Source organism: Mandrillus leucophaeus, unplaced genomic scaffold (genome assembly GCF_000951045.1).
Source record: "Mandrillus leucophaeus isolate KB7577 unplaced genomic scaffold, Mleu.le_1.0 Scaffold262, whole genome shotgun sequence".
NCBI lineage: Eukaryota > Metazoa > Chordata > Mammalia > Primates > Cercopithecidae > Mandrillus > Mandrillus leucophaeus.
Genome location: NW_012102721.1, coordinates 3,974,674 through 3,984,926, shown reverse-complemented (window position 1 = coordinate 3,984,926; position 10,253 = coordinate 3,974,674). Strand labels below are relative to the sequence as shown.

General features: G+C 45.4%; 1 protein-coding gene across 3 annotated transcripts in view; it reads right to left on the bottom strand.

Annotated features, from left to right (window-relative positions):
* Window positions 1–10,253, bottom strand: part of FAM3B (family with sequence similarity 3, member B) — a 65,968-nt gene that overhangs the window by 5,116 nt on the left and 50,599 nt on the right. For all 3 annotated transcript variants that reach the window (XM_011984183.1, XM_011984184.1, XM_011984182.1), the window contains 3 exons: window positions 9,061–9,111; window positions 7,401–7,488; window positions 5,756–5,888 (listed from right to left, as the gene is read on the bottom strand). In XM_011984183.1, coding sequence (XP_011839573.1) covers window positions 5,756–5,888; window positions 7,401–7,488; window positions 9,061–9,111 — 272 coding nt within the window. The remainder of the gene's footprint in view (window positions 1–5,755; window positions 5,889–7,400; window positions 7,489–9,060; window positions 9,112–10,253) is intronic.

Below are 10,253 nucleotides of genomic sequence, written 5' to 3'. Positions count from 1 at the left end.
AGTGTGATGCCTCCAGCTTTGTTCTTTTGGCTAAGGATTGTCTTGGCAATGCGGGCTCCTTTTTGGTTCCATATTAACTTTAAAGTAGTTTTTTCCAATTCTGTGAAGAAAGTCATTGGTAGCTTAATGGGGATGTCATTGAATCTATAAATGACCTTGGGCAGTATGGCCATTTTCACGTTATTGATTCTTCCTATCCATGAGCATGGAATGTTCTTCCATTTGTTTGTGTTCTCTTTTATTTCGTTGAGCAGTGATTTGTAGTTCTCCTTGAAGAGGTCTTTCACATCCCTTGTAAGTTGGATTCCTAGGTATTTTATTCTCTTTGAAGTATTTTATTCTCCTTCTTTTGTTGTTAGTGGTGTCATAACTAAGAAACCATTGCTTAAACCAAAGTCACAAAAATTTATGCCTCTGTTTTCCTCTAAGAGTTTAATAGTGTTAGCACTTCAATTTACATATTCGGTTTACTGTTACTTAATTTTTGTATATAGTGTGAGGTAGGGTCCAAATCTATTCCTTTCCATGTGAATATCCAGCTTTCCCAATACCATTTGTTGCAGAGATGATTCATTCCCATTAAATAATCTTGGCACTCTTGTCTAAAGTGAATTGATCAAAAATGTGAGAACATGCACATCTGCTGGAGTCTAAATTCTATTTAATTTCTCTGTATGCCTATCTTTATGCCAGAGTGACAGTATCTCAATCACAGCAGCTTTGTGTTATGTTTTGAAATTGGGACATGTGAGCCCTGCAACTTTGTTCTTTTTCAAGAACATTAAAAAGATGTTTTTGTTATTTGGGTCTCTTGAATTTCCATATGAATTTTAGGATAAACTTTTCAATTTCTACAAAAGATATCAACTTGGATTCTAGTAGGAATTGTGTTAAATCTGTAGATCAATTAATACAGTATTGAGATCTTAACAATATTAAAATTTCTGACCCATGAACATGGAATATCTTTTTTTTAGGTCCTCGATTTCTTTCAACGTGTTTTACTGTTTTCAGTGTACTAGTCTTGCATCTCCTATGTTAAGTTTATTCCTAGGTATTTTATTTTTTTGATACTGTTATAATTGCTTTCTGAATTTCATTTTCAGGTTGTTCATTGCAAGTAAAGAGAAGTATAATTGAGTTTTTACATTGATTTTTGTGTCCTGCAACTTCGCTAAACTTGATATAAGTTCAAATAGTATTTTAGTGGACTTCTTAGGATTTCTATTAAGTTGGTGCAATTACTTTTGCATCAGCCTAATATATATAAAAATCATGTCATCTGCAAACAGAAATAGTTTTATTTATTTATTTATTTATTTTTGAGATGGAGTTTCACTCATGTTGCCCAGCCTGGAGTGCAGTGGCACTATCTTGGCTCTGCAACCTCTGCCTTCTGGTTTCAAGCGATTCTCCTGCCTCAGCTTCCTGAGTAGCTGGGATTACAGGCACCTGCCACCATGCCTGGCTAATTTTTTGTATTTTTAGTAGAGATGGGATTTCACCATGTTGGTCAGGCTGGTCTTGAACTCCTGACCTCATGATCTGCCTGCCTTGGCCTCCCAAAGTGTTAGATAGATTACAGGCGTGAGCCACTGCACCTGGTCTACTTCTCCCTTTCTAATGTGACAACAGATCTTTCTTCTCTTTCTTCTCTCCCTTTCCTTCCTTCCTTCTTTCTTTCCTTCCTTCCTTCCTTCCTTCCTTCCTTCCTCTTTCTTTCTCTTTCCTTCTCCTTCCTTTCTTTTCTCTTTTTTTCTTTCTTTTTCTCCCTTCCCTTCCTTCCTTCTCACCCCTTCCTTCCTTCCTCCCTTCCCTTCCTTCTGTCTCCCTCTCTTTCCCCTCCCTTCCTTCTTAGAATCTCCACTACAATGTTGAAAAATGTATCAATGATGAATATCCTTGCCTCATTGCTGATCTTAGAGAAAAAACATTCTGGTTTTCACCATCAAGTATGCTATTAGCTAGGAGTAAATTCTCTTTTACATTTAGTTTGTTGAATGTTCTTTATCGTAAAGGGGTGTTGAATTTGTCAAATTTTTTTTTCTGTGTCTGTTAAGATAGTCATGTCGTTTTGCTTTTCATTCTATTAATGTTGTACACATTACATTGACTGATTTTTGGATGTTAAGTCAACTTTGTATGTCTGGGATAAATCCCACTTGTCTTATATATCCCTTCTTAAAAACACCCTTCAGATTAATGTATTCATTGTTGAGACTCTGGAAATCTTAAAAGGTGGCTCCTGCCTTTAAAAGCTAGCAATCCAAGCATGAAAAGGCAAATAACAACAATGCAAAGTACTGCATGCCCTCTCAGGGAAGGTACAAAATGCCAAGGGCATTATGGGCAGTGGTGGCAGGGCCAGAGAGGCTTCTCAGAAGAAACAGCCTTGAGGTGGATCTTTAAGGCGGCTTTGAGAAGGCACCCCCTGCACGGAGGGAGGCAGGTGCAGAGGTCCACACGTGGAAAGTTACTGCAGGAGTATAAAGACGAGACCTGAACAGAACAAGCATATGCGCTGCAGGGTGTGGGAAGAGCAGCCACTCATGAGGCTTTGCTGGGGTGCTGAGCACACAAAGCATGGGAGGGGCTGAGTGGGGCTCAAGACAAGGGTCTGTGCTCCAGTTAGGATCACCAGGGAGAAGACTCAGACCATGCTGGAGATGATGAGAATGACGGCTCCTCCTGCTGTGTCGTGCTTGTCATGGAGCAAGGCAGGCTCCGCTACCCACAGTTCAGGGTGCAGAAGAGGCTCAGGCCTATGAAGTGCCAACCTCAGGTCATGCAGTCAGGGTGGCCAAGTCCAGATCTGAACCAGGTTATCCTCACTTCCAAGACTCCTGTCCTTATTTATTTCTCAGTTTCCTTCCTCCTATAAAACCAAGAGGTTGGATGGAATAATCTTTGAAGTTCCTTGTACTTTAAAATTCAATTCAGCAGGTAGTGGGGTCATTAAAGGCTCTGCATGAGAATGGCCCAGGCACTGTGCCTAGAAAGCCGACTCCTGGAATAGCAGGTGGAGTGGGAGTGAACAGGGGGCTGGGGAGACCCCTGAGGACTCAGAAGGCCCTCCCAACATGGGTACACCATCCTTAGGGAAATATATCACCTGCAAGTCTGAATAGCCAAAGTAACACAGACACAAATGATTCCTTCAATGGCACTTGTCTCAAGCTCATGGTAAGACCTGTCTTGAAGCCCTGGCTACCAGTCCAGGCCTCGCCAACATTTAAGCAAACATCCTTTAGCGCCCCTGAACCAGAGCAACTCTAGTAACTCTCCAGCACTGACTGCTTGCTATGTTCAGGTCTCGTCTTTATACTCCTGTAGTAACTTGGATAACTTTTAGATGACACAAGTGGGCAAAACAGGCATTTTCCTGAAATTCACTTGGAGCCACCATTTCCAAACACATTCCTTTTCTAAATTCAGTCCTGTGACATCCAGTCTTTCTCTTGATTTCTCCCATTCCAGAAACTCTTTCATATGAAGGAAATCATAAGGAAGGACCACCACTATCTCTGTGCAATTCCAATGAGGTTTTTGTTTTCTATTACTTAGCTAAACATTAATGAAGAACCTGTTTGATGAGATGTTAACATTTGAGTTAAAAAGAATTTCAGCCTCACACCCCAGCCTTTCTGATACAGTCTGGACACTCTCATAAATAAGCTGGAGAACTGCAGCATCAGTAGTAATAATAACCACGGATGCTTGCGTGCATGGGCCGATCCCTGTGTGGCACAACGCCCCGGCTGCCAGGAGTACCTGCTCACTGTCACCCTTGCTGGTTAAATAAGCTGGGGTGGTTAGATAAGGTAGGACAAGGCCCCTGGAGATGCTGAAGGGGACTGTGGAGCTGGGAAGGAGGGAAAGAGGAGGAGGAGGAACAGGGTAAAAGTGGGGAAGGAGCAGAGAAGTCGGAGGACGCTGTTAAGGGGAAGTGTGGGTATGTATGTGGAACCAGGGCCTCCATTATCTAACCACCCCAGCCGGGGAGCTCCAGGAAGGTCCAGCTGTTCTGGGTTACAGGACTCCACTCTGAGCTTCATGTGTTTATCTTCTTTCATCTTCAGGAGTCCTTCTGTGACAGGAACTATCTTTATTCACCTCTCACAGGTGATGATTCTGAGCACAAAGGGGTAGATAACCTTCCAAGACCACAGAGCCAGGTGGATAAAGCCTGGACGTTCTGAAGATGCCAGCCTGTGGCACAATCACACAAGGGATCGGAGAGAAGAGGGCCGAGTATTCGCTCCCCAGGGTCGGCCTGAGGAAATCCCGGGGAGAATGGGGTGCACACCGCAGCACAGCTGCTGGCCCTGGAGGAGGCAGGAAAGCTGGAGCCCAGAGAGGTGACGTGACTTAAGATCACATGACGTCCCCTCGCAAAACTAACACAGGACCCCAAGCCCCTGCTTCCCTGTTGTGTGGCTGGTTCAGCTTGCCCTCAATGTGGGTCCAGGCAGTGGTGGGGCCCAAGAAGCCCCACCAATCAGAGCTCAGAGAGTGCCTCTCTTGTTAGGGCAGACCCATGACAGCTCACTGTATAAGCAAGTGCCCAGGCACAATCATAAGCAAGGAGGGGTCGAGGCCAGGGCCCTGGGAAACATTCCCTACATGTTCTGCAGGGCTGACTTCCTGGCTCTAGAGGAACATGAAGTCACAGGGGCAAAACATGCTTGTTTAGATGCATGCTAAAATAACCATGGTTTCCAGCCTCCAGAACATGAGACTAGAGGGGGTCACAGAAGGTCTAGGGTTTCCTGGGAACTAGTCACAAGTTATCTGGTTGTGTGGCCTGCACTGAAGTCACACCTTATACAGGTCCCTTCTCCTCCACCTCAGGTGGTCATGGCAACAAGAAGATGCTGAGCTGCTTCTGTTGCTTGTCTTTCTTCCCAGAACTGTATCCACACCAGACAGCACAAGGAGGCAGACTAGGACCAAATGTCAGAGCCTGAAATCAGAAGCAGCCTACTGCATACCCTGGAGACGTAGAAATCTCTGCTTTCTTGGAATTTCTAGCTAAGTGGAAAGGAGGCCCTTATCCTCAGAAGGTATAATGGGGAGCGCTTGCTCCTTGGCCATGCAGCACAATTTCCTCCTCTTCTGCACCGGTTACCGCAGCATCATTTCCTGGAGAGGCGAACTCTCTGACATTCTCCAGGACGTCATGATTGTCATCGGATGCTCAGCTTGTTACTCCCACACATTTTGCAAACCCTCAGTTGGAATTTTCACAGGAGACTTAGTGGTTGGTAAGTGAGAACGTCATTTTTTGCTCTATACTTCTCTTTGATAAATAAAGGTCATAAAGGAAGGGACTTAGAATCAATTGTGCACATGTGTGCAGCATTGATTTGGTGTCCAGCCTCTTCTGCATGTTTGGCGTTCACCCTGTCTGTTCATGCTCTTAGCCATCTTAAGAGGTGAGCTCTCTCACTTTCCCCGTAGCAGGGGCTTGGGGAGGTAAACCTCCTGCCCAAGGAAGAAGAGGCCCAGGACAGACCACGTTGGCTGCAGCATGGTGAAAAATCAATACCAACAGCCCATTCAGAATTTTCTACTTTGAAAGAGATTGGAGAAGTTTGAAACTTCTGTCCGGATCTAATGCTGATCTCATGGAAACAGTTGACAAAACTCTTATGTTTGGAGACAGGGAGTTATAACATTACCACCAGAATGTTTTCAAGTCACAGCACTTACTATACTCACCACTGGTGGGAAGGGACATTTAAAAACCACTCACTTTTTCTCTCTGAATTTCGGAAGGGAGTTCAAAGCCTTTTGCTGCAAGAAATACCCAGCTAGACCTGAATTTCATGTTCCTGATTTCTTTACTTCCAAGTTCTTCTATGGCATTCTTTGCATCATTATTCAGTCTGCGGGACAAAGGTAAAAGCATGTGAGCATCTCAGGGAGATGTGGAGGGGAGTGGAGCCCTGCTCTGGGTGTATTACACTGTGCGTCCTTGGACGGAGGTTTCTAAACACATTTATCTCCTGCTGCAGTGCATGACACACAGTGGCAGCTAAGAGGCACACGTGCTTCTTGAGGATGTCACATTTCTAGTTAACCATTGGACATCCAGAGCCATTTTAGACCCCAATTTGGGACACAGAATTCTACTTCTCAATTCTGGAAAGCCCTTGTGCTTTGGGGTTCAATCACAGGCCCACTCTCAGCCAACACAATTTTCGGCTATTGCTCTGCCCCTTGTTTACTGACCACAAAATAAGGTGGAGAGAAGTTGCTGAAAGATGAAAGCAAATGTCAAAACTACCCCCTTTTCATAATCAGAAAAGTCCGCATCAAAAAGAAAAAAGAAATGTAAACAATACTGCCACTGCAAACAGTAAGATTTAGAGGAAGTGACAGGAGGGTAGACAGGAAATAAACAGTTAAGTTTAGATTGTTCTAAGTGAGTGAAATCAGAGTTTTTCAAAGTATGTGCTAAGGAACTTCGGTTTGGTAAGATGCTCCATGAAAAAAGGAATCTGAGGTCAGATACATTTGGGAAACGCTGTGGTCAGTAGCCCTATCTGGGAAATTCACAAGGCAAATAAGCACTTTGAAGGTTCTTAGACATTCTGCAGCAAAGACAAAGGTTTGGTTTACTTAGTAAGATACACTCTGAGAAGCACTGACCTACATCCACTTCTAGTACAGTATTGAATGTGTATGTTCGTATTTCTTTATTCTCTTCTTCTGTGTGTGTGGTTTTTTTTTTTTTTTTTTTTTTTTTGACAGAGTCTCACTCTGTCACTAGGCTGGAGTGCAGTGGTGCGATCTCGGCTCACTGCAACCTGAGCCTCCCGGGTTCAAGTGATTCTCCTGCCTCAGCCTCCCGAGTACCTGGGACTACAGGTACGTGCCACCAAGCCCGGCTAATTTTTTTTATTTTTAGTAGAGATGAGGTTTCACTATGTTGGCCAGGATGGTCTCGAACACTTGACCTCGTGATCTGCCCACCTCGGCCTCCCAAAGTGCTGGGATTACAGGTGTAAGCCACTGCGCCCAGCCTCTTTTCCTATTTCTATAGGGAAATTATCTCAATTTCCTTTCATATTGCTGTAAGTATTAATGCCACCCTGGGTTTAGGCTTTCTGTCCAGAGGTTAGTTTTTCTGTCCTAATTATGGTCAACAGCGGCTTTGTCTTGATTCCTTGAAATACTCCTTTGATTTAGATTCTAGTACTTCTGTGGTTAGTGATGTAATTTTTTTAAAGAAATGCCATCTATTTTGTCATGATCTTTCATTCTTTTTCCTTAGAGAAGTACTTTGCTCCTGGACTTTCTACTTCTCCCCAGAGGATGTCACTAAGAGGCCCTGGCAGTCTCTGTCCCAGCTGGCTTCTCTTGCCCACCGCTGTGACACATCTACACCCACTCACCTTGTGCTTCCGTCGTCATAGGTCACCATGAAGAGCAGGGATTTTGGAGGAGCACTCTGAATAAACTTTATCATCGGTCCAGAGTTATCTATTGGGGGATGCAAGTCAGTTTTAGGGTCTTTGCTATTCACTGAGGCTCTGCCTTGGGTGCTGGGCTTCCTCCTGCACCTGCGTTCTGTGTCCACTCTGAATCCTTGGGGTTCTTCTCGCTGCTCAACTCTGCAGATGGTGTGCTAGCTCTGGATATGTGAACATTCACTGGGTACCATGGGGACTATCTGAGGTGAGTGGCACAGTGTAGAAGGAAAAGAACTAGGCAGAACACTTGCAATAGGTGTTCAGGGTGGTAGTGAAAGGGGGTCAAGATAAGGAGCTTTTTTTTGACCAACAAACAAGAGAAGTAGAGCCTCTGGTAGAAAAAGAAAAAAAAACCCTCCTTAGAAATGAGATCATAAAGATTATATTAACCAAACTCTTTAACAAGCAGCAGCCTGTGTGGCACAGGTGGAGTGTTCTCTGCGGTCACTGATAAAGCGCCACACCCACACCATGACCACTGAGCAGAGTAGCCTTGCAATCACACCTCCCTGTGCAGAAGACAGACTCACACAGAACTCAAACATGAGACGTGTGGAACATGGGCAAGTCTGTGCCAAGAGACTTATCTATGCCTTATAAAATAAAGACAAACCACAAACCCTGTTACTCACCACTGTGGCTCATTATTTACTGTTTTGCTTAGGTTAACTGCAGGGTACAACTGTGTCCTTCTCATTGGGTGGGTGCAGGCGTTTTCTATTCTTTGTCTTCACTATCTTTATAAAAGCTTGTTTTTGACAGTCTCAGTGATATATAAAAATAAGAGGGGATAGTATATCCTGGCCAGCAACTGTAGTCAAGAGTCAGTGCCCAGAAAGGAGAGACCATCGAGAGAGACTGGGCACCCGTGGGTTCCGGGAATTCTTGTGCTGCGCCCAGCAGAGCACTGTGAGTCACCAGGAGTAATTGTGACAGCTTTCAAAGGATGATGGTATTTAGGGCTGGATGCTGGTGACTGTATTTGTATTTGGTTTTTTTTTTGAGATGGAGCCTCACTCTGTCACCCAGGCTGGAGTGCAGTGGTGCGATCTCGGCTCACTGCAAGCTCCGCCTCCCGGGTTCACATCATTCTCCTGCCTCAGCCTCCCGAGTAGCTGGGACTACAGGTGCACGCCACCATGCCTGGCTAACTTTTTGTATTTTTAGTAGAGACGGGATTTCACCCTGTTGGCCAGGATGGTCTCAATCTCCTAACCTCGTGATCCGCCTGCCTCAGCCTCCCAAAGTGCTGGAATTACAGGCGTGAGCCACAGCGCCCGACCGGCTTTTTTTTTTTTTTTTAAGGCTTTTTCTCTTTCTTATTATATCATGAGAGCTAAAAAGAGAAAGACTGAAGAAAACTAACAGAAGAAAAGACATTTCTAGATGATGCCTTCAAATGTTCTATGAATTCAATTAGAGTTTAAGAGGATCTACATAAGACCACACTAGATTACTCAGGAGAGCTGCTGGCATTTTTCTAGTAGACAAAATAAAAATGGTTGACATTTTTCTTTGTGCTTTGTAATCTTAATTTTATGTTTAAAATTCATTTGTATTTTAACAGAAAAAATTTTCTTACCGCCTTCATACATATCAAAACGTTGTGTTGCTGTCACATTCCCAGTTACATCTGAAAATGAAAGAAATAGTATTTTAAAGGAAAGTTCACAGAACTAGGGCACACTTGTGACACCAGGGCCTGGGGAAGGAAATATTTCTTCCCTGTCAATCTCAAGGAAACCCCACTGATGTAATGATCCGGCCTGCAGAGACACGGCTGGCCCTTTGAGGAGAGTCCCCAAAACAAGATCACAGGAAAGTGCTGGAAGATGTGCTAGAACTTTCTACCAGTTTGCGTCACGTTACAATTGATGGAACACTAATAACTCCCCCACCCACCTCGTCCCACAGAAACACCAGAGACACCTCACACAGGCCCACCCACCTCTTCTCAGAGAAACACCAGACACCCCTCTCAAACAGACACCGCCTCATCCCACAGAAACAACAGAGCCCCCTCAGCCAGGCCCAACCGCCTAAGCCCACAGAAACACCGGAGTCCCCTCAGCCAGGCCCAATCAGTTTAGCCCACAGAAACACCAGAGCCCCCTCAGCCAGGCCTACCTGCCTCATCCCACAGAAACACCAGAGTCCCCTCAGCCAGGTCCAACCACCTCAGCCCACAGAAACACCAGAGCCTCCTCAGCCAGGCCCAACTGCCTCATCCCACAGAAACACCAGAGTGCCCTCAGCCAGGTCCAACCAGCTGAGCTCACAGAAACACCAGAGTCCCTTCAGCCAGGCCCACATGCCTTATCCCACAGAAACACCACAATCCCCTTAGCCAGGCCCAATCACCTTAGTCCACAGAAACACTGGAGCCCCCTCATTCACACCCAACCGCCTCATCCCACAGAAACAGCACAGCCCCCTCAGACAGGTGCAACTGCCTCAGCCCACAGAAACATCAGACAGCCCTCAGCCAGACCACTCACCTCAGCCCACAGAAACACCAGAGCCCCCTCAGCCAGGCCCAACCAGTTCAGCCCACAGAAACACCAGAGTCCCCTCAGCCAGGCCCACCCGCCTCAGACCACAGAAACACCAGAGTTCTCTCAGCAAGGCCCAAACAGCTCAGCGCACAGAAACACCAGAGTCCCCTCAGCCACGCCCAACCACGTCAGCCCACAGAAACACCAGAGTGCCCTCAGCCAGGCCAAACCACCTCAGCCAACAGAAACACCACAGCCCCCTCAGAAAGACCCAGCCGCC